We start from the raw sequence: 24,975 nt of genomic DNA, 5'->3' as shown, positions 1-24,975 counted from the left end.
TCCCATACACTGTAGAAATAGATGCTGGGTACATTATCCAGTCAAAGGACCAGTTTAATGGTGGATGAAACAGATCCATCGATCGATTGTTGTGTGTTCTTAGAAGGATGTGCCATCGGTGTGTGAATGTGTGGGGCTGTGAATTGGTTTAGGTTCCTGATGGGCAGGTGGCACTTTGCATGTTAGCATGTTAGACTCTGCCATTGTTATGCCCCTGAAAAATGGGGATTAATAATCACAAGCGTGATGTGGCGCTGTTTCCTCAGCATGAACTTTACTGCAATGAATTCATACAAAACACAACAATTGACATATAAGAGATCCACAGGAGAGTAGAGAGTGCACTTTATTTAGGTTTAAACAGTATTCAAGGTATTACTGAAGATATGTCTCACTGTCTCTCATTATACTATCAAGCACAAAAAAAAAAAACTAATCTCAGTACTTTTACATAAAACTCTTCAGCACTCACTTAAAATGCATAAAATGTATTATACAGAAAATAAATAAAATATTGCTACTAAATATTATTATCTGTGTAAAATGACAGCTACACTTGACGCAGCTACAACTACACTGTCAACACGCAGGAACTCACGTACACACACTTCAGTACTCAACTGTAATGTACCCAACATGTAAGAACAACGTTGTCCTGAAACATATGACATGTTAGCAGATTGATACCGACATGTTGACTAAAAGATGGTGGTTTCCTCTAGCTATGTGGGTGATCAAGACCACTACGTAGATCAAAGTTTGTATGTAGTTCTGTTGCAAAGCGGGGGGTCTGGAGACTCTGCCCAAGGAGAGCAGTTGGCACTGAGGCTCAACACACGAGTGGGGTTATTATTATCTCCATTATCTCCGCTTCTCATTCCATTACTGATAGTATTGAACTACCTGCTCTGTCTGCCATTTTCAATTGGATGGAAAATAGGACTTGCTGTATCTTCAATATCACTGAACACACTGCCAATAGCCATTCCTAATTCTACTGCAGTTTCCAATGTGTTTCGATGTTTATTTCTTCAAGATTTTCCAATACCATTTCCCCCCCCCCGATACCAATTCAGATACATAATAAATTTGCTTGAATTCATCATAATATTACTCAATGCAATCTTCTTTACAGCTGTAAGCCAAGCAGGACTGGACTGACCACCGACTGCTAACTGCTAAATGCTAACGTTAGCTCTGCTCCTGCCCATTTCAACACAGATCTGTTGTTCACAATGTAGCATGATCAGGAAAGGTGTGTAGAACTAGTTTGCACATGTGCAGCAGCGATCGGGCAGGATGTATGGATCTGGCAGTGAGTGACTTGTGTAGTTGTTCCTGTGTAGCGTAAATGAGCTGATAAATGATAAAGGGATGCATAGACTCACATACAGCATTTTAGGCTGTATGTGAGGCATCTCTGATATTGGTATCAGGAGCAGAACAACTCTCTTTAAGTCATGCACACACATATATACATACAGATGCAATGTAGCAGGCAGGTGAGCTCACAAAGGCAGGAGTGAGATGTACATCCCTGCAGGCTTCATGTGTCTTGCCGTAGAGCATATTGACTGGAGTGGACACAGGGGTCACGAGTTCAAAGTGAGGCCTCTTTAACAGCTCATTCAGGATGGTGACTTACATTATGTTACGGCGAAGTACAGCCTACTCTTTTCTTTCTTCTTCTGAAAACTTACTTACAGAGCCCTGAAAAATATATATTTTTTTTTCCAACTTTAAACTTATCAGAAAATTTAACCCGGAAACTAGGGAACCGAAGTCTATCACAATTACCGCACTCAGGCATACTCGTAATCAGGGTAGGAAATTTACATATTTTTTGGGGGCAATTTTTGCCCCCACTGACTGAAATCCAGGGGCATTTTCAAAAAATTGGGGGCACTTTTTGAAACTTATGAAATAACATTTAACCTTTGTTCAAAATAATAAATATACTTATTTATGCTTACAATATATGAGCAATTGTCATCAAATGTCAATAATAAGACTATTAGGCAGTAGCCTACAGATTCAAAGTGTTTTCTTAGATTTTTTGAACAAAAAACAAACAAATCAGACAATCATGTTCAATTTTATTCTTGTTTCTTTGTGGTTATTTATTGTTATTACATTTTTTAAACAACTATTAACAATTATTAAGTCAACGATGCCTTGATTACATATACATCAGTCATTGTGTGGAATTATTGAGAAAGATATTTTTGTCCTGAACTTATGCATTAGTCATTGTGTGGAATTTTTGAGAAAAACAATTTTATAGCACCTTAAAAATTAAATAAATGTGCCATTTGAAGGTACAAATTAAGTTCAGAGTTTTTACTTCGTAAAATATCTTAATTGACTGTCAGTCAGGTATTATTCATTTCCAGCAACCCTCAAATCAAAGAATAAAGACACTTTAGGTGTATTTTCCCTTTAACTCACGAGATGCAGGTAGCATGTTTTATACTTAATGTGAATAAAATTCATTTAATCTAATTTCCATTACGCAATATGTATACTTTGTTGGCATCTTATTCTGAAAACCGGATGTTTCGTCTGAAGAAACCGGATGTTGTCTCACGTTAATCTTTCCGTTAACTTTCAAAGTCCTTCGCGCGCTCCCGATCTGCGCCGTTTGAATGAGTTTATCGTGAATTTCAGCATATAGGTGTACTACAATTTAAGTGTCTGCTGAGTTGACCGCAGTCTCGCAGTCACAGGTCTGATTAAGAAGCGCTCCGTTTTTTTATTTGTTTACAAAGTTCGGGGGCATTTTTTGCCCCTCTTCTAGTGATATCGGGGGCAAAATTATATTTTTTAGGGGCATTTTTTCCCTTTGCTCTCGTGTATTTCCGACGCTGCTCGTAATGATTACTAGTACTTGCGCACTGGAAGCCAAAAGCATGACGCAGAGACAATGTTACAAGTATAGTTTGATTTACTTGTGTTCAGGCCGGGTTGAAACCGAGAGATCAGTCAATCAGGCAAACAAATCCAAAAAGGGGCAGGCAGAGGATGCAAGGTCAAAAACAGGCAGGGTCAGAACAAGCAGATCAGATATTGGAATGAGGATAATGCTAGAGTGCTTGGCAGTAACGCACAAGACAATCTAGCAGTGATCAAGTGCAAGTGAACAGGCCTAAATAGTGAGGGACTCATGAGGGAACGGGCTGTTGTGAGATGGGCGGGGAGGACCAGGTGAAGGGAACGAGTGATGACAGGGTGTGAGTGGCAGGACCTGAAACAAGAGGCAGGCAGGATGAAAACAATCTGAAACGAAGAGGAAATCGTGACAATACTAAAGCCTCTGCTGATTATAAATGGAAGTCTATGAATTCCCATCAGTCTCAAGGATCCGTCTCAGCTTGTGTTCGAACATTGTTTGTGTGACATTAATCAATCAACTTGCGTTCTAGCCCATACAACAACACTTTGTAAAAGTCTTCGTAGGGTTATTTTCATGTACACCTGAGAAGTTGAGGATTAGGAAATGTGAATGCCACTGGTCATTTATCACATGGTATTTAATTCACAAGAACAAAGCAGTCAAGGTTATTTGTATTGTTTTGTAATGTAGGCCCATATGCAATATGATTTAATTGTGTTCAAACTAACTAGATCCCTGTACGTATGTGTGCGTTTCCCTTTAAGCCATGAGCTCACTGTGCTGTCAGCGCTCTACGCAAAGTCATTATGTTGCTGTAACAGAATGTAAATTACACAGCACCTCTAATAACATGACCAGTGAAACCGGCGTCATAAGCACAGTGGTGTCAAGTTTTGTGAAAGAGATAAGCACCTGTTTGTGGTTCTAAAGAGAGCTCATGATATAGAACTGGCTCTCCTCCCCTCCTTTGGCATATTTGATCAGAGGGTCTTGATGGCTCTCCAGCATGAGCTGTCGGTCCCTGGAACCATGCCCCATCACAACGGCTGTGTCTGATTCAGATGGCTTCATCGATTATTTACAACATGTAAGATCTCAGTAGAGAGTTGATCCACAGTAGTTTTTTTCAGCTGGAGTGTTTAAAGTCTGATGATAGATTAGTCCTCGACCCTAGGTTTTAGGCAAGGGAACAATAAACATTCTAGATCCTCATTATCTCCACTGGGAGCATCATTCGATCGGCCATGTGTGTATGTGTGTGTGTGTGTGTGTGCATGAAAGAGTGAGTGAGTGTGCACCTCTCTGTCTGTCCACAGTTAATCACGCAACCTGCATACTATTTGACAAATGAAATAGAAGACACAAAATAGGGACACCATATGAAAGTCATCAATAAAATACAGATAATAATAAATGAATTGATTCAATGTAATACAGGCACGTTTTAGGTGCTGGTGTCCATAGTGCAACTACAGTGGACCTAGTCTCAAGCTTTGCAGAAGCATTATGAACCACCACACATACAGATTTTAAAATGTATAGAAGGGATGAATTAAAAGCATGACTAATTATCACATTACATGTATGGTTTTAAAAACAAAAGCAGTTTCCAAAGCGTTCTTCCCAACTCGTCACATACGGATGCTTGGTCAGGACCCCTTGGCGTCACTTTTTAACATACGGGTTCCCCTTTGATTTGATTATATTTTTATTTTGGGGAAATAAAACTGACTGTTTTAAACATGTGAGTTTGATAGGCATAAACATGTGGTTAACGTTACGTTACTACTTAGGAAATGATCACGGTTTGAGTTAAAAGAAGATGAGTTTGTAACTTGACGACAATAAGTCCACTATGGTACGTACAGTGCGTGACATATGTTAAGTATGGTGCATTATGTAACTAAAAATAAGTAAACTTTGAGTCTTGCACGGGACACGGTGGTCTCCTTGGTGGAAGTCTGTTTGTTTGGCCCAGTCATCCACCCCATCCTCCTTCCTATATGCGGATTTGTCCCATGTAATACGATGTCACCTGACATCCTCCTTTACACCTATCATAAATACTGTGGCCACTAGAGGCCCTGCATGTCCAAATTGACTGTAGAGGGGTATTGCTATTTTAGGGGGGCTTCAGCCCCCCTAAAATAGGCCTAACGACGCCCCTGGTGGAGAGCCTCATAGGACCACTGACCAAGCTGCCTCTGACGAGCTGTAAATGAGAACTGGTAGAAAGAAAACACCTGGATGCTTGTAACAATTCACCTTACCATATAACCTAAAAAGGGAAAAGTACATATGCTAAAATGAAAGGGCACGGGCGGATCTGAATTGGTGGTATACAGACACTACATCTGACTGCATAACATGGTTGAAAACACAAGAACAGGCTGAAAGGCTCTCTCTACTATTCACTATAATGACAGACCACATCAGACACAAAGGAAACCACACAGCCAGTTAAATATAACACCATATATTAATACAAAGCAAATTCATTTGGCTTACGGGTTGCAAGGCAAGGCAAGGCAAGTTTATTTGTATAGCACATTTCAACAACAAGGTAATTCAAAGTGCTTCACATAAAACCATTAAAAGCATCAAAACATAAGGCAAAAGAAAAGGAGATTTAAAAACAATTAAAGAAGCAGTGTAAGAAATCAAATTCAGTCATAAAAAGTAGAGGAGATTTAAAACATACATTGAAACAATAATTGAAGTAGCCAAGGCCTCTGCTCTGGACCTGTCCTCTGCTACTTTCTTTTAAACTTCGCCCGTTATCAACGATTCATCGGTTAACTCAAGATTTGCGCTCTCGTACAGAAACTCCGTCGAGGATACTCTAAGCAGAGATATCATGTTTTTTCACTGGACGCTACCCACAATCCTGGTGTCCGGAGACTTGATGTCTTGATAAGGTAATTTTCACAAAAAGTAGAGGAGATTTAAAACATACATTGAAACAATAATTGAAGTAGCCAAGGCCTCTGCTCTGGACCTGTCCTCTGCTACTTTCTTTTAAACTTCGCCCGTTATCAACGATTCATCGGTTAACTCAAGATTTGCGCTCTCGTACAGAAACTCCGTCGAGGATACTCTAAGCAGAGATATCATGTTTTTTCACTGGACGCTACCCACAATCCTGGTGTCCGGAGACTTGATGTCTTGATAAGGTAATTTTCACATGTCTCCCTGAGACATTACGCTGCACGCAATCAACCATACACTGCCGCAATTCTGCAATTTCTCGCACACAAACCACGTCAGGAAAAGATCTCTGCCGATCTGCGTTTTATAGTGTACGCCTTGCACGAACTCGGTCCCGGAGGAAATGGCGATATATTGTGCAGTCCTTTTAAAACCATTAAAAGCATCAAAACATAAGGCGAAAAGGAGATTTAACAGCAATTAAGAACAGTGTAAGAAATAAAATGCAATAGTAAAATGCAGAAATGCACGAAATTGATTAATATATTAATTGAATGTGGTTCAATTAAAGGCAGCAGCAAACAGAAAAGTCTTCAATCTTGATTTAAATGAGCTGAGGGTCTCAGCAGACCTGCAGCTTTCTGGGACTTTGTTCCAGATATGTGGAGCAGCAAAACTGAACGCTGCTTCTCCATGTTTAGTTCTGACTCTGGGAACAGATAGTAGACCGGTCCCAGACGACCTGAGGGGTCGGGATGGTTCGTAAGGCAGCAGCAGATCAGAGATGTATTTTGGCCCTAAACCATTCAGTGCTTTGTAAACCAACAGTAGGATTTTAAAGTCAATTCTTTGTTGGACAGGAAGCCAGTGCAAAGACATCAGAACTGGGGTGATATGATCCACCCTCCTGGTCTTAGTGAGGACTCGAGCTGCAGCGTTCTGAATCAGCTGCAGCTTTCTGACGGACTTTTTACAGAGACCTGTAAACACACCGTTACAGTAGTCCAGTCTGCTGAAGATAAATGCGTGGACAAGTTTTTCCAAATCCTGTTGAGACATAAGTCCTCTAATCCTTGATATATTCTTCAGGTGATAGTAGGCTGATTTTGTAATTGTCTTGATATGGCTGTTCAGGTTGAGGTCTGAATCCATAACTACACCTAGATTTCTGGCTTGGTTTGTGGGTTTTAACATCAGTGACTGAAGCTGAGCGGTGATTTTCAATTGTTCATCCTTGGTACCAAAAACAATTACTTCTGTTTTATCTTTGTTTAATTGAAGAAAATTCTGGCACATCCAGATGTTTATTTGTTCAATGCAGTTACCCAGCCCTTGTATGGGATTATAGTCCCCTGGTGACATCGTTATGTAGATTTGTGTGTCGTCTGCATAGTTATGATAACACACTTTGTTGCGTTCCATAATCTGAGCTAGTGGAAGCATGTAGATGTTGAACAGAAGAGGCCCCAGTATTGAACCTTGGGGAACACCACATGTCATTTTAGTCAGCTCTGATGTGTAATCAGCTACAGACACAAAGTATTCTCTGTCCTTCAAGTAGGATTCAAACCAGTTAAGTGCTGTGCCAGAGAGTCCCACCCAGATGTTTAGTCTTTCTAGGAGTATGGCATGGTCGACCGTGTCGAATGCAGCACTGAGATCCAGTAACACTAAGACTGAACTTCTGCCATTGTCTATGTTTAAGTGGATGTCGTTGAAAACCTTAACAAGAGCAGTTTCAGTGCTGTGGTGCTATCGAAAGCCTGACTGGAAAACATCAAAGCAGTTATTTACGGCCAAGAAGTTGGTCAGCTGTTGGAAAACCGCTTTTTCAATTATTTTACTTAAAAATGGGAGGTTTGATATTGGCCTATAATTTTTCATCGTTGCGGAGTCTAAACTAGCCTTCTTTAGGAGCGGTTTAATAACTGCTGTTTTTAGGGCTTGTGGGAAGACACCTGAGAGAAGGGATGTGTTTACAATATGTAAGAGATCAGTGGTCATGCAGTTTGAAATATTTTTGAAAAAGTGTGTTGGTAGAATATCCAAGCAGCAGGAGGATGACTTCAGATGTTGTATAATGTCTTCTAGGCTTCTACGGTCGATTGAGTGAAATTGTGTCATGATATTTGAATGGATGTTATTCAGAGATCGGGACAACACATATCCTGTGGTTGGTGTGGAGGCACTGACTGCTTGTCTAATTTTCTGAATTTTGTCAGTAAAAAAGGAGGCAAATTGATTGCATGCCCAGGTGGATTGGAGCTCAGCAGCTACCGACACTGGAGGGTTTGTTAGCCTGTCGACGGTTGCAAATAGGGCGCGTGTATTGTTCTTGTTTTTGGTTATGATGTCAGAGAAGAATGACTGCCTTGCATTTCTAAGTTCCAAATTATAATTGCGAAGTCTCTCTTTATAGATGTCACAGTGAACCTGGAGATTAGTTTTTCGCCACCTGCGCTCAGCTTTCCGACACTCTCGTTTCTCTATTTTGACCAGCGTAGCATTTCTCCAAGGAGATCTTTGCTTACCCGAGACAACCTTCACTTTAGTGGGTGCAATGGCATCAATAATATTTTTAACTTTAAAATTGAAGCCATCTACAAGCTCATTGACTGAGAGGCAAGAGAGGGCTGGTGTGGAGGAGAACTTCTGAATAAATAGTTCACTGGTGTTTTCAGAGATGTAACGCTTTGTCACAACCTTGGTTTGGACATTTGTGTGCAAGGAGATTGCACTCTCAAAGAAAACACAGAAATGATCAGAGAGTGCAACATCAGTCACAGCAACCTTGGAAATGTTTACACCTTTGGTGATGATTAGGTCCAGAGTGTGCCCCTTGTTGTGGGTGGGTCCTGTCACATGCTGAGTCAGATCATAGTTATCAAGGACACCACATAGTTCTATATAATCTCTGTCCTGGGGATTATCAACATGGATATTGAAATCACCAACAATAACAACACAGTCAAAATCAATACAGATTACAGACAGCAGTTCAGTAAACTCATCAAAGAAGGTTGCACAGTATTTAGGTGGTCTGTAAATGTTTAGGAATAGAGATTGAGTGGAATTCAGAGCCACATATTCAAAAGAACCAAAATGACCAAAGGACATCTGCTTGCATTGAAGAGAATCATTAAATAAAATAGCAACTCCACCTCCTTTCTTATGCGCTCTTGTTTCGCTCATGAAACTGAAGTTGGGAGGTGTTGATTCAATAAGAACAGCTGCACTGTTATCTTGATTTAACCAAGTTTCAGTTAAAAACAAAATGTCCAGTTTCTGCCCAACAATAAAATCATTGATTAAAAATGTTTTTCCTGACAGAGACCTGACATTTAATAAAGCTAAGTTTAATGTGGTTAAAGCTTTCTTTGCCCAATTTATTTGGACAGGCTGACGAGGAATGTATGCTAAGTTTGATAAGTTAGCATGTTTACTATTGTTTCTTCGCAGCCTCACCTTTCTTTTTCTATAAACTTGCAGGACAGGAATTGAAGCGGCTAGCTGCATACAGGGCCCCGACTTTTCCTGGAGAGAGTCATTGGTGTCATTAGCCTTGTAGCCTGGACCCAGAAGATATCAATTAGTTCCGTTATCATGTAGGGGAGACAGAAGATGGTTGTGGAACCGTCGAGGAGTGTGGCGAGGAGTGTGTTTGGTCCCAGCAATGACCAGCTCTTTCATGTGGTCAGTGAACTCCAGGTGGGGGGAGGATGGGGAGAGTGTGAGAGAGGAAAGGGACCTGGATGGAATTTGGGGGGTGGAAGTAGGTGCTGGGGAGGGAGGTAACGACTCCTCGTCTGGGAAGGGTGTGGAAAGTGGGAGATCGGAGGCGAAGGCGGTCCCTGATGATGAGGTTGGAGACTCCTCCTTTTGGCTGTCGTTAGGCGGGGGCATCCTTCCCGTAAGGTCTCCATGGCGATGCTGTGTGGTTATCTCTTGTTTAGACTCCTCTTGTATCTTGTCCTTGGCAGTAGGGACAGACGGGTGACGCAGGGAGAAAAATAGGTTAGAGGTAAACAGTTTTACCCCTGACGTGTTCAGGCAAATTCCATGTGCTGCAAAAAGATGTCTGCGCTCCCAGAAAAGGTAGAAATTGTTGATAAAATGTACTGAATGGTCAGCACATGCAGTTGACAGCCATCTGTTCAGTGCAAACAGCCTGCTGAATCCTTCATCTCCTCCTCTGACTGGTGGGAGAGGGCCACTGATAAACACCTCAGCCTTGACAGAGCTGACTGTGTTTAACAGATCAATAAAGTCTCGCTTTAGAACTTCAGACTGTTGTTTCACAATATCACAGCTTCCTGTATGCACGATGATGTTTTTCGCTGTGGGATAGTCAGCCACGATGTCCAGGAATTTGTCTCTCGTGTCAGAGACCATATCTTTCAGAAAGCAGAGTATTTTGGTGTTCTGGCTGCACAGTTTTCTGACATCTTTTACAGCATAGTCACCAACAATCAGAGTCTCAGGCCCAGTCACTCGCTTTGCCTGCGGCCTTTTCTCACATTTACTCTCAGTTCTTACCCTGCTTTGAGGAGATAGCTGCTTATCCAGGTCATCAGATGGAGATTTATGATCCTGCGACAATGGAGCAAATCTGTTTTGAAGTTGTAGGCTTGGTTGTTGTGGAGGTATTTTGCTGGTTTTACTTTCCTTAGCTGTCCTTGGCTTTGTCCGTCTGGGTGCAGGGGTTGAGGAGGAGTTCTGCCCGTGTGCTAGTGCAGGCCAGTCAGTCGCATAAGATTCATTATCTGCTCTCTCCTCCTGTTTCTTGGTAGGCCTGGTTATGCTAGTTAGCTGTGTCTTAGCTTGCATTTGTCCAGTGTTTTGAGGCCATGGTAGAGTGGTATCATTCCCACACAGTCCATTTACTTCCGCGTTTACTTCTAGTCTGTAGATTTTTGTTTCCAAGACTGCAATCTTCTGTAGGAGTTTGTAGTAGTCATCCGTGGAGAAGGGAGGCATCTTGCTGCTACTTAGCTTTAGCTTAGCTGCTAGTTAGCAGTAGCCAACAATCCAAATAGCTCGACGACTTTCTGGATTTGTCTTCACTAAAATGTTGAAGAGTGATATATGTGATATATCTGGCAAGATATATGTGATATATCTGGCAAATTGAAGCAAGAAAATGCAAGCAGAGGCAAGCAGAGGCAAGAGCAAGCAGCAAAGCGACTGCACTCTCTCATCAAGGTCGAAGAACACAAAAACCGTGAGTCTCCTGCTCTCCTCCGGCACAACAAGCTAAACATTTACAAACTATCGCTCAAACCCAGATTCCCATCAGTTCCAAAGTTCCTTAAAATCTGCCCATGGATTCACCTGTGAGTCTGCAGGAACTCGGGCCTCTCTTCTTACCTAGAGACACAGAGGTGAGATCTGATTGGATAAAAGCTCGAATTAAAACAAGCTGCACTGGAAGCAAAGCAACTGAGGAAGACAGTAGCTGTGCAATGACAAAATAAGATGATGGGAAAATATTTTTTGAAATTATAATACATGTAGTGTATTTAAGAAAAAATATTAAATAATAAAATAGCTATAACTTTGTGATTCTGTTTAGGCCAGCAGAGAAGGCCTTGAAGGCCCTGACGGCCCACCACTGATATATGCTGTATACTGTAGCTGCATAATGTAGCTGTATACTGCAGCTGGATACTGTATACTGTAGCTGTATACTGTAGCTGCATACTGTAGCTGTATAATATAGCTGTATACTGTAGCTGTATACTGTAGCTGCATACTGTAGCTGTATACTGTCGCTGGATACTGTAGCTGCATACTGTATACTGTAGCTGCATACTGTAGCTGTATACTGTAGCTGCATACTGTAGCTGTATACTGTAGCTGCATACTGTATACTGTAGCTGTATACTGTAGCTGTATACTGTAGCTGTATACTGTATACTGTAGCTGTATACTGTAGCTGCATACTGTAGCTGTATAATATAGCTGTATACTGGAGCTGCATACTGTATACTGTAGCTGTATACTGTAGCTCCATAATGTAGCTGTATACTGTTGCTGTATACTGTAGCTGCATACTGTAGCTGTATAATATAGCTGTATACTGTAGCTGCATACTGCAGCTGTATAATATAGCTGTATACTGTAGCTGCATACTGTATAATATAGCTGTATACTGTAGCTGCATACTGTATACTGTAGCTGTATAATGTATACTGTAGCTGCATACTGTATACTGTAGCTGTATACTGTAGCTGCATACTGTATACTGTAGCTGTATAATGTAGCTGTATACTGTAGCTGCATACTGTAGCTGCATACTGTATACTGTAGCTGTATACTGTAGCTGCATACTGTATACTGTAGCTGTACAATGTCGCTGTATACTGTAGCTGTATACTGTAGCTGTACAATGTAGCTGTATACTGTAGCTGTACAATGTAGCTGCATACTGTATACTGTAGCTGTATACTGTAGCTGCATACTGTATACTGTAGCTGTACAATGTAGCTGTATACTGTAGCTGTATACTGTAGCTGTACAATGTAGCTGTATACTGTAGCTGTATACTGTAGCTGTATACTGTAGCTGCATACTGTATACTGTAGCTGTATAATGTAGCTGTATACTGTAGCTGCATAATGTATACTGTAGCTGCATACTGCAGCTGTATACTGTAGCTGTATACTTTAGCTGTATACTGTAACTGTATACTGTATACTGTAGCTGCATACTGTAGCTGCATACTGTATACTGTAGCTGTATACTGTAGCTGTATACTGTAGCTGCATACTGTATACTGTAGCTGTATACTGTAGCTGCATACTGTATACTGTAGCTGCATACTGTAGCTGCATACTGTATGCTGTAGCTGCATACTGTAGCTGCATACAGTAGCTGTATAATGTGGCTGTATACTGTATACTGTAGCTGTATACTGTAGCTGCATACTGTATAATGTAGCTACAGTATACAGCTACAGTATACTGATACAGTATAGCAGTATACTGTAGCTGTATACTGTATACTGTAGCTGCATACTGTACTGTAGCTGCATACTGTATACTGTAGCTGTATACTGTAGCTGCATACTGTTTACTGTAGCTGTATACTGTAGCTGTATACTGTAGCTGCATACTGTAGCTGTATACTGTAGCTGTATACTGTATAATGTAGCTGCATACTGTAGCTGCATACTGTATACTGTAGCTGTAGACTGTATACTGTAGCTGCATACTGTATACTGTAGCTGTATACTGTATACTGTAGCTGCATACTGTAGCTGCACACTGTATAATGTAGCTGTATACTGGAGCTGCATACTGTATACTGTAGCTGTATACTGTATACTGTAGCTGTATAATGTAGCTGTATACTGTAGCTGCATATTGTATAATGTAGCGGTATAATGTAGCTGCTTACTGTAGCAGTATACTGTAGCTGCATACTGTAGCTGCATACTGTAGCTGCATACTGTAGCTGTATACTGTAGCTGTATAATGTAGCTGCATACTGTAGCTGCATAATGTAGCTGTATACTGTAGCTGTATAATGTAACTTTATACTGTAGCTGTATACTGTAGCTGCATACTGTATACTGTAGCTGTATAATGTAACTTTATACTGTGGCTGCATACTGTAGCTGCATACTGTATACTGTAGCTGTATAATGTAGCTGTATACTGTAGCTGCATACTGTATACTGTAGCTGTATAATGTAACTTTATACTGTGGCTGCATACTGTAGCTGCATACTGTATACTGTAGCTATATAATGTAGCTGTATACTGTAGCTGCATACTGTAGCTGCATACTGTATACTGTAGCTGTATAATGTAGCTGTATACTGTATGATGTAGCTGTATAATGTATACTGTAGCTGTATAATGTAGCTGTATACTGTAGCTGTATAATGTAGCTGCATACTGTAGCTGCATACTGTATCTGTATACTGTAGCTGCATACTGTAGCTGCATACTGTAGCTGCATACTGTAGCTGTATACTGTAGCTGTATAATGTAGCTGCATACTTTAGCTGTATAATGTAGCTGTATAATGTAGCTGCATACTGTAGCTGCATACTATAGCTGCATACTGTAGCTGTATAATGTAGCTGTATACTGTATCTGTATAATGTAGCTGCATACTGTAGCTGCATACTGTAGCTGTATAATGTAGATGTATAATGTAGCTGCATACTGTAGCTGCATACTGTAGCTGTATAATGTAGCTGCATACTTTAGCTGTATAATGTAGCTGCATACTGTAGCTGTATACTGTAGCTGCATACTGTAGCTGTATAATGTAGCTGTATAATGTAGCTGCATACTGTAGCTGCATACTGTAGCTGTATAATGTAGCTGTATACTGTAGCTGTATACTGTAGCTGTATAATGTAGCTGCATACTGTAGCTGCATACTGTAGCTGTATAATGTAGCTGCATAATGTAGCTGCATACTGTAGCTGTATAATGTAGCTGTATACTGTAGCTGCATACTGTAGCTGCTGTAGCTGTATAATGTAGCTGTATACTGTAGCTGCATACTGTAGCTGTATAATGTAGCTGCATACTGTAGCTGCATACTGTAGCTGTATACTGTAGCTGTATAATGTAGCTGCATACTGTAGCTGCATAATGTAGCTGTATACTGTAGCTGCATACTGTATACTGTAGTTGTATAATGTAACTATATAATGTAGCTGTATACTGTAGCTGCATACTGTATGATGTAGCTGTATAATGTAGCTGTATACTGTATACTGTAGCTGTATACTGTAGCTGCATACTGTAGCTGTATAATGTAGCTGCATACTGTAGCTGTATACTGTAGCTGCATACTGTAGCTGTATACTGTAGCTGTATAATGTAGCTGCATACTGTAGCTGCATACTGTAGCTGTATAATATAGCTGCATACTGTAGCTGTATACTGTAGCTGTATACTGTAGCTGCATACTGTAGCTGCATACTGTAGCTGTATAATGTAGCTCCATACTGTAGCTGTATAATGTAGCTGCATACTGTAGCTGCATACTGTAGCTGTATAATGTAGCTCCATACTGTACCTGTATAATGTAGCTGCATACTGTAGCTGTATACTGTAGCTGTATAATGTAGCTGCATACTGTAGCTGTATACTGTAGCTGTATACTGTAGCTGTATACTGTAGCTGCACACTGTAGCTGCATACTGTAGCTGTATACTGTAGCTGTATAATGTAGCTGTATAATGTAGCTGCATACTGTAGCTGCATACTGTAGCTGTATACTGTAGCTGTATAATGCAGCTGTATACTGCAGCTGTATACTGTAGCTGCATACTGTAGCTGTATACTGTAGCTGTATACTGTAGCTGTATAATGTATACTGTAGCTGTATACTGTAGCTGCATACTGTATACTGTAGCTGTATACTGTAGCTGTATACTGTATAATGTAGCTGCATACTGTAGCTGCATACTGTAGCTGTATACTGTAGCTGTATAATGTAGCTGCATACTGTAGCTGCATACTGTAGCTGTATAATGTAGCTGCATACTGTAGCTGTATAATGTAGCTGCATACTGTAGCTGCATACTGTAGCTGTATACTGTAGCTGTATAATGTAGCTGCATACTGTAGCTGTATACTGTAGCTGCATACTGTAGCTGCATAATGTAGCTGTATACTGTAGCTGTATACTGTAGCTGCATACTGTATACTGTAGCTGTATAATGTAACTGTATAATGTAGCTGTATACTGTAGCTGCATACTATAGCTGCATACTATATACTGTAGCTGTATACTGTAGCTGTAAATAAAAAGTGACATGACTGTCATCACGGTTTGGTTTTGAAGAGCCAGCCTTTGTTGAGGGTGACACAACACAAACAATAGATGTGCTGTCTCCCTTTTGAAGATTCTACATTGGATGCACTGTGAACTAATGAGAGAGATGTTTGTACAGTGCATTGCTGAATCCTCCTTTAATCCCAGCGACATCATTCTCAGTCATGTACAGCAGGGTACCACTGTGCTGTTTGGATAAACTCTGATCCATGTGGACAGTAGGCGCCATTCCATCCCCATGAACATGTTTAGCTCACCCCCCTGTATGTGAGGTCAAAGGTCAGAGTTAACTTCAGAGCAGCAGCCCCAGGGCCAATAGAGATTTGTATAATGTAGCTGTATAATGTAGCTGCATACTGTAGCTGCATACTGTAGCTGTATAATGTAGCTGCATACTGTAGCTGTATAATGTAGCTGCATACTGTAGCTGTATACTGTAGCTGCATACTGTAGCTGTATACTGTAGCTGTATAATGTAGCTGCATACTGTAGCTGTATACTGTAGCTGTATAATGTAGCTGCATACTGTAGCTGTATACTGTAGCTGTATACTGTAGCTGTATAATGTAGCTGCATACTGTAGCTGCATACTGTAGCTGTATACTGTAGCTGTAAATAAAAAGTGACATGACTGTCATCACGGTTTGGTTTTGAAGAGCCAGCCTTTGTTGAGGGTGACACAACACAAACAATAGATGTGCTGTCTCCCTTTTGAAGATTCTGCATTGGATGCACTGTGAACTAATGAGAGAGATGTTTGTACAGTGCATTGCTGAATCCTCCTTTAATCCCAGCGACATCATTCTCAGTCATGTACAGCAGGGTACCACTGTGCTGTTTGGATAAACTCTGATCCATGTGGACAGTAGGCGCCATTCCATCCCCATGAACATGTTTAGCTCACCCCCCTGTATGTGAGGTCAAAGGTCAGAGTTAACTTCAGAGCAGCAGCCCCAGGGCCAATAGAGATTTAGTTTAGCTCAGCAGGGTTGGGTTACACAGGGATTTGAAGTCTGGTTATCCAGCTGAACGATGACCACAACACAAGTGATAAGACTCTGATCCCTCTGTTCACCTTATCGCTCCTATCAAAGATGTCAGTGAGCAGCTCTTTATCTGCCTGTTTGTCTCACAGGGTAACGGAAATGTGTCTCTGTGTCCCATGACTATTGGGGAACACCCGAGAGAGATCTAGAGCTGTGTCACTGACAAATGATAACAGTGGGTGATTCTAGCTTTCTGTCTGCTTTCTCTTTCTCAATCTTCACTTACTCACAAAGCTCTATAGGAGGATTTATTTAAAGTGCATCCTCCGCGGGCAGCACGGCGGTGCAGTGGTTAGCACTGTCTCCTACAGTCCAAAGACATGCATGTTAGCTTCATTGGCGACTCTAAATTGCCCGTAGGTGGTAATGTGAGGAAGAATGGTCAAATATGTCGAAAGTGTCAGCTGGGATCAAATTTAAATGTGGAATGTACTCAAAGGAAAAAGCTCCCACAGGCACAAGGTGAAAGGTGCATGCTGGGAAGTTAGTTACTGTACTTAGGTCAGCTGATTTGGCCCACCCACCAACATGGTCACCCACTGCAGCAGCAGAGGCTATAACACATATCTCACGGAGGCTACTGAGGTACTTCAATACCATTAGAGCCTGATTGCCGTAGTATGCGTCATAATTCATATTCCTTTTCTGAGTCATAACTCAGTCAAATTGGAACACTTAGACATAGTGTACACATATTTTAAGATTCAGTGTGACGCACACGTCATTATCTTCCATCTGAGTTGATTCAAACTTAAGGGGGCAGTCTCAATTTTGTCAGAAGGGTGCCACAGTGTCCGATTCTAAAGATCCCTGCACTGAAACATACAAAACAAGATATCAAATGTGGTGCCGTCATATGTTTTGTTTCTGTTCAACGACCTAAAATGAAAATGGCATTCATCTATTGACTGAAGGGTGAAAAACTAAACATCAACAGCAACAAATACTAATTACTGCAAAAATGTGTTCATCAGAGGCGCTTTACAGCAATTCTGCATGTATTACTGCGCAGCATATTTGTGCTCATGATGCAAAATGATTGTATTCCTGCATTATTTTTTCAAAATAGCTCTGCAATGCTCTCTCAGAAATAATGTGAGTTCACACCTCTGTTAAAATCGTACATACAATCGTATGAAACGAGGGCCTGAGCATACTAATGTGGCTTAGCACACACACACACACACACAAACACACACACACACACACACACACACACACACATATATTTACACACAATCTTAACAACAGTTCTATAAACACCTTCTATAGGCACACAGACATTTTATTGGCAGTTAAAAACACCTGACAAAGAAACTGTAGTTGGGGATTCATTTCAAAAGTTCAGTTGTTTTTTCAAACAAACATTTTCAAATTCTGTTGATTGCGGCGCCACAGTGTAGCTAAGGAACCCCTCTAGTGATGTGATGTTTGCTTTTCAATAGCCTCGTTTGACTTAAAACCGTCAAGCTGTCACAGCAAACAAGGACAACAATTCATTCAGAGTGTATTATTATCATTAGCAACATCGGCCCAAAAATGTTGAAGAATCTCATAACCTGACAGCTCGTATTGAATACTGAAAGTCAACCTTTTGTTTTGATTCCAAAAACAGTGGTTCAGCCTCGGCCTCTTGCTCCACAGCTCCACAGAAGCAACGCTGACACGCTTGCTGTATGCGTTAGTCATTCATGAAGGGTAAATGGGGATTAAGATGACATCCAATAAATTATTCATAGAGATTTCGTCTTACAAACAAGTCTGATGTGACTGAAAGAAGTTAAAGCACGAGTGACGCTCTATTCAAGGCATTGTAGTTGATGAACCACAAATGTCAAAACGGAGATGTGTCCTTGTTGCTTTGAAATGGAAAGGACAAAAAGAGAGCTTTGACTGATCCGTCTGGAATTTAAAAAAAGGATAAAACAACATTTATCACAGTCATATGCAGTCAACTATGTCTTCAGATGTCCTGAGACATGTGTTATTTATGTCTTGAGACATCAGAGACGTCTTCAGATGTGTTTTTATGATACGAGTAGTCCACACACAAACAGCTCTCATTTAAATGCACCCATATAGTTAGTCACATCAGAATGCTGCTGGATATGGACATTGTATTGTATTGGGACATATTTAATACAGGGTTTGATTAATGGACAAGTCAATTAATGAAATACACAAATACTTGAGATGCAAGTCTTTTCTTTCTTTCTTTTACTCTTTCTTTTCCCTAAAGATGGGTTCCTTTGTACGATCCTCAAGGCCATATGTACATTGAAAGAGTTGTTGGTCACATTCCACCTCTCCACACTGACACTCCAGTCACTCAGTTCTCAGTGACTGAGTGATCAGATAGAACACAAAGCCGTGTCATGGCCACGTGAGTTGAAAATGTAGAGTCAAAAGAATCTGCTTCAAAAGCGTACAACGAAAAGAAGGAAAAAAGGTGAGCAACTGAAGGAAATGAACAGGAAGAGCTGGACTTCCTGCTGAGTGCTGAGATCAGTCAGAAGCTGAGCTGAACACAAACACACAGACATCCCACTCCCACAGATGTGGTTAATTAGTGCGAATGACCAACACGTTCTGCCACAAAATGACGTTCCCATACAGCCCAAGTACATTCTCGATTCTATTGCAGATAACGGTCTTAGTTTTAAAACGTGGTTAACATTGTAACAAAAGAAAAGAAAAATGGAACAAAACTACCTGGCAAGATCAACTATAACCTCGTGGTTTGGTTTAAAATAAGTACTTGTAATGTTATTTAAAGTTACAGACGTATATAATGTATACATCAACGCTGACTTTATCAACAGTGGTCTGCTGGGTGAAAGTCCTGTGTTTAAAATATGTTTCCCTCAAAACGTATCTACATCCCGCTTTTGTTGTATGGAAACAATATTTTTAAGAGACCAAGCTGGACTGACGCAAGGCCACACTCATGTACATATTGGAGGGTTCTACCCCGCATGCAATGCTATCGTTTGGAGCCAGTGAGCCAACCGTTACAGATGTTTATGTTGCTTAACCTGAACAGAGCTCAACTGCCATAAGATCGACCCTTTACCAAATATACCACTGGCAGCACAAGCACACTGTGATTACACCATTGATGTTGTTACCCTGAGGAACTCTGGGGGTACTAAGCAGCTCATTGGTGGGAGGTTTTGTTTTCTATTTCTTCCATATCGTATGATGTAAAGTGTATTCTGGGCTGTGCACAAGAGGACCTTGTTTGTTATAAACTGCTATGTAACGTCTCCTTGCAGCAGAAATCACAACCAGTGTTGGATCAGTGGGGACATTATATTCATATAGAACTCTGCTGCTTTTGAAGATATTTGTTGTGTAATTCAGGCTGTAGGCTGCTGTGTATCTCCCTCACCTTGTGTAAACACTAGGTTGGGGGTAATGTAACCTGTGAGTATTTTAACATTGCAACTCCCAATTTTTCTACACTACGTCCTCAGATTTCCATGACCGTTGTTTGTTCTTGCTAGAGATGTAGGTGCCATCTGTGTGGATATATTTTCATCTCTTTATTAGAGCATTTCAGCTGTTCTATTGAATGATCTATAGAAAACGGAAATGCATAACGAAGGCTGGAATCCACAGGTTTACACTGCTGTTTGTATGAAAACATCTGTCTTCACCTTGGGGCAGCACTCTCAGTGGAGTTGTTAATATCTTTTCTGAGTGTTGTGTACTACAGATGCATCCTTTGCTTGTGATTTGCTCTTTGCTCCTTTTAAAATCAGCGCATAAAGTTTAGCACTGAGTGCTGTTTATGACATCATCTACAGTAGCTACTGGAAATCACTGAGTTGTGTTTCCTCCACTTTTATTTATGTGAAACGCTTTCAGAAATGCTTATCCTTTCACTCGGCTGGTGCTGGAGGTCAACATTATCAACCCTGAAATGGAACTCTTTTTTCACTCTCTTCAAATATATGTTTGATCGAAAACAACGTTGCTGTTGTTGTTTTATTTGTTGCCTTTTCTAAGTGTGGTTCTGGGTGATACCTCTCAGAGGCTCATTTCAGCCCTGTGCAGGGTGACATTACATCAGAGCACCAGGAACAGAGCCAGCAGTGCCATCATGCTCATTCAAGCTAATGAGATATCATACTCAGAAACAAACCGTTTTTTAAAGAACCTATATCACTACGACCCCATTTCTGCTCTAGAAGTCCCATTTTTCAAAACTCCTGAGGCAGAATGAGTAATAGCAAGTTAAAGAGGTGCAAGCCCTCAGCAGTGTTCAGAAACCAGCTCTGAACTTCAATCTTCCAGCTGGCCCTTGCCCTCCTCCGTTCACACCCAAGGGCGTAGAATTTGTCTCTACCAATATCCAGTGACTACTGAAATATATATTCACTCATATTTTACAATATTTCGGGACAATATATATAAATAAAAATAACAATAAATAAATAAATACATACACGAGTCATTTTGACCACATATAATACAAAATACAAGCACCGTCCTTTACTAACAGGTCTGTGAACAAAATACTCAACAAATCACGTCTCGTATTGGTTTTGTTTCCACCTCCGATGAAGAACGTCGCACAGCAGCGTCCATCGTATCTCATCCAGAGAAACCAAATCATTCACTTAATTTGAAGTGAATACGACCATTAGCAGTAACGTAATGCACAAAGATTATAGGGCGATTTATATTGTGACTTTATTCTCATTAAATCATGAGTTTATTTTGGTTCAAGTCTTTTTCTTGAAATATTGAACATTAGCCGAAATCTTTCTTAACTTGATGAGCTGTTAAAGTCCAGAGGTTATTAAATTAATTACAATCAACCCACGTGACATTCAGGTGCAACATTCACATTTAAAGAGGTTAAAAACACCAAAGAGGAGGGACGAGTAACTCATACATATGTGTTGACTCAGCATAGATAACAATAAATGAGAAAAGTTGATCTAAAAGTAAATATTTTAAAGCACTACAGAATGTCCGAGAGCTTCACGTCATTCAATTACATTTGGAATTGTCATCTGGTTCCTGAATTTTGTGTTTTCCACCTCATGTATTTTTACTAAACGTATACATTAAGCTACAATAAACCCTGACCCGCTAACAATACATGTGGTAGAGGCGCCCTTTTTTCTTGATGTTCACATAAGGTGCTTGAATTGTACTTCCCGATCGATGTATTTATGCCGATGATTTACTGAGTTATATCAGTGATCTTGTGAAAAATGATTCTTCTATGCAATTTCTATCTTGAGAAGGTCAACTTTGGGCCATCCCTAACATTCAGTGCCCCCCACCACCACCTCTCCCTCCTTTTGACGTACCCTATGAAGTTTTTTTGTATTGTATCATCTTATCTGAGTCTTGCTGCAAAAGCCAATTGCCCTTTGGGGACAAATACAAGTTGAAGGTTAAAGAAAGTCTGTGGAAGCCCCTGAGCCTTCAGTAGGCAGTCGGGAATGACGAACTGCTAGCCAACCAGTTTCACGGACTTCCAGTGGAGTAGAGCAGGAAGGAACAAATCTCACTCTCTCTGCTTGTTTCCAGCTCAGAAACAAAAAGCTGTATTTGTCCATGGGGAACAAAAGTGTCATGTTAGTGTCATGTTTGATTCCCTCTGCTTTGTCTCAATGTTTCCATTTGCACATCAACATAATTTCCTTTTATTGATTTGTGTGCCACAAAAGAGGATATTGACTTCAAATAAATCTGTTTTTTTGCAGAGTATAATTCATATCTTTATGTTCAGAAACAACTGCTCCGGTGCAGTGCTTGCATGATTCATTAGAAGCTGTTTTATCAGTGGGAAAAGGAATGGGAAATGTCTCATAAATGAATGTGACTGACGCTTCTTCCTCATATCAAATGTTAACCGCACAACTAAAATGTGAATCATTCCACCTCTACGCATCTAATGCACTCATCAAAGATGCTTCACTTTTAAACAGGCGGGACGCTTTTAGCATGTGCAGCAGAATGCAGATTTGAGCTGAGAAACTAGCTCCTGGATCCTTCAAACTATCCCTCCCTCACCTCTAAAGTACGCTCTAGACCAGCTCTCTATGAGAAGCATCATGCGCCTACTGATCATTTGGTACTATATGAATACAAATGGACTTGGCCTGACCTACACACTCTCTATCCACGAGTAGAAGACTGGATGTCTAGTCAGTGTTGACATCTGAAGTTACCAGAGGCACACTTCTACAAAAGGAAGCAGAATTGAATGTTCAAACTTCTCTAGTTATGAATGCAACAAAAAAAGGATAGTGATTTTGAACAATTTCAGTTTATAATCTGGAAAAGAAGAAGATGAGTTCTTGTAATTGCTAAAGTATAGCCTGACATAGACAGACTATACACAAATTAGTCTGGAGCCTCTCACTTCATTTTCAATATCCAAGGGGCTCCATCAACAGCTGTAGACCAAAATGCCTCTGGATGCAATTAATAGACCTACAACCAATGAGCAACGAAATGTCACGTAGCGCTGAGCGACGAAAACCGGTTCTTCTGACTAGATAAGCAAATAATTATTAATATTAATGGTCCTTTACCATCCTCCCATGTTTCCGATGCATTAAAACAGTTTGTATTAAATATGTCACAATAAAAAGCAATGGCAGCACACTTAAAGTATTTCAATGTAATACTTGTCAACACCTCAAACTTAAAAGGAGCATTCCAGTCATAGCATTAAAAGGTTACTACGACAATTAATATAGAGGGACGTGGAGGAGACAAATAAAAACAAATCAATCAAACCACTAAAGCACAAAAGACACAAACCTGATGTGTCAAATGTTCTCATTTTTTCCCTTTCAACCTTCTTCAACATTTGCCATTTGCTTTCACAGTACCACCGAAAATCATCAACCTGTCAAGAGATATTGTGGTGAATGAAGGCTCCAACGTCACCCTGATGTGCCAGGCCAGCGGTAAACCAGAGCCTTCTGTCAGCTGGAAACTCATCTACTCTTCAGGTAACTTGTTTGTCCTGTAAATAAGAACATTAAGTTCTGCTACATTCAAACCATCACACATTCTCTGTGCTTCCTACTTCATTCTCATCTCATCCTCCTCTCTTCCCCTCATCCCTCTCCCTTTATCCCCACATCTTTGACTTTGTTTGACCCCTGGTGGGTTTCTCGCCTCACTTATTACCCATCATTACCTGCTTCCAGATCATCCTTACACTGAATTGTTCGCAGAAAGTAAACTGACCCTGTTGTTATTGGACTAATTAATTAGGATAATAGGATGGATGTAAATGTTCTGGAGGCACTTTGAATGACATTATTAATCCAGAGAACATTACTACTGTGTGGAGAATTATTCATTCACAAGCATGCCATAGCAAGGATGTCCAGAATCGGGGTTGTTGCATTGTGCATGCTCAATGGATTTATGCCATAATGCCTCACTGAAGAATGAAGGGAACCGTATCACTGTGGGCCCATGCTTCACTTAATCAGGCAAGATGTTTGCATTCATAATGAGTTACTTTTGTGCTTTTGTCTGTGCTGTCCTTTGTGTTGATGCTGGGATCTGGGAATTGAAATGTAAATATGACACTAGTGTGACTGACCTATCTGACAGGAGATAAGCAGGGCGAGGGAACATTGATTGGCTCCTATTTGTGAAATGCATGCTTGTGCACACATTATTGTGCAGGCTGTGTAGAACAGACTGCTGTTGGACTTCTCTGATTTCCTATATTTTTATAAAGGAGAGAAAGCAGATGCCTGCTACCCATAGCTCTATTGGGGTCAAATGGTGAAAAGTCTGGGGACTTTGATATTGACAGCTGTGACACCTTTGAGCAAGATGTTGCACAGATTGGAGTATCTTCTTGTTGACTCATGTTGACATTCTGTGGTTAGGGACCCATGAGCTCCTCTGTAATCTGTGCAGCATTTATCAGCAACATAACCTCACTGCCTCTGTATGGAGTCAGTCTCCAATGACTGTATGAGTCAGTCTCCAATCCACCACATGAGCATCGGCATTTGTGTCACACATGTTGTTGTTCATTGTAAATTATTGGTGTTCAAAAATGTAATAACATTGTACACTTTGGTTTGAGTGACAGAGTTTCTAGCTACCAACAAACCTTTATGTTTAATGAGTGTTGAAGCATATTGTTCAGCTCTGTCTCTGGGTGCTGAGCATACGAAGAGAACACAGGACACTTCCTCTGGTATCAAAGCTTAGGATGGAGGAAACCCTGCCAGACCCGGTGGGAAAATTTAACAGAGAGTTCTTGCAGGATGCAAACATATAGCAGCAGAATACATTTAC

The 24,975-nt window shown here is 40.6% G+C and overlaps 1 protein-coding gene across 2 annotated transcripts in view; it reads left to right on the top strand.

Annotated features, from left to right (window-relative positions):
* Positions 1-24,975, top strand: part of ntm (neurotrimin) — a 567,086-nt gene that overhangs the window by 503,428 nt on the left and 38,683 nt on the right. For both annotated transcript variants that reach the window (XM_079283737.1, XM_079283736.1), the window contains one exon: positions 23,532-23,657. In XM_079283737.1, the coding sequence (XP_079139863.1) occupies positions 23,532-23,657 (126 nt within the window). The remainder of the gene's footprint in view (positions 1-23,531; positions 23,658-24,975) is intronic.

The sequence above is a fragment of the Melanostigma gelatinosum genome (assembly GCF_949748355.1).
Source record: "Melanostigma gelatinosum genome assembly, chromosome: 14".
Taxonomy (NCBI): Eukaryota; Metazoa; Chordata; class Actinopteri; order Perciformes; family Zoarcidae; genus Melanostigma; species Melanostigma gelatinosum.
This window is presented reverse-complemented; position numbering and strand designations above follow the sequence as displayed.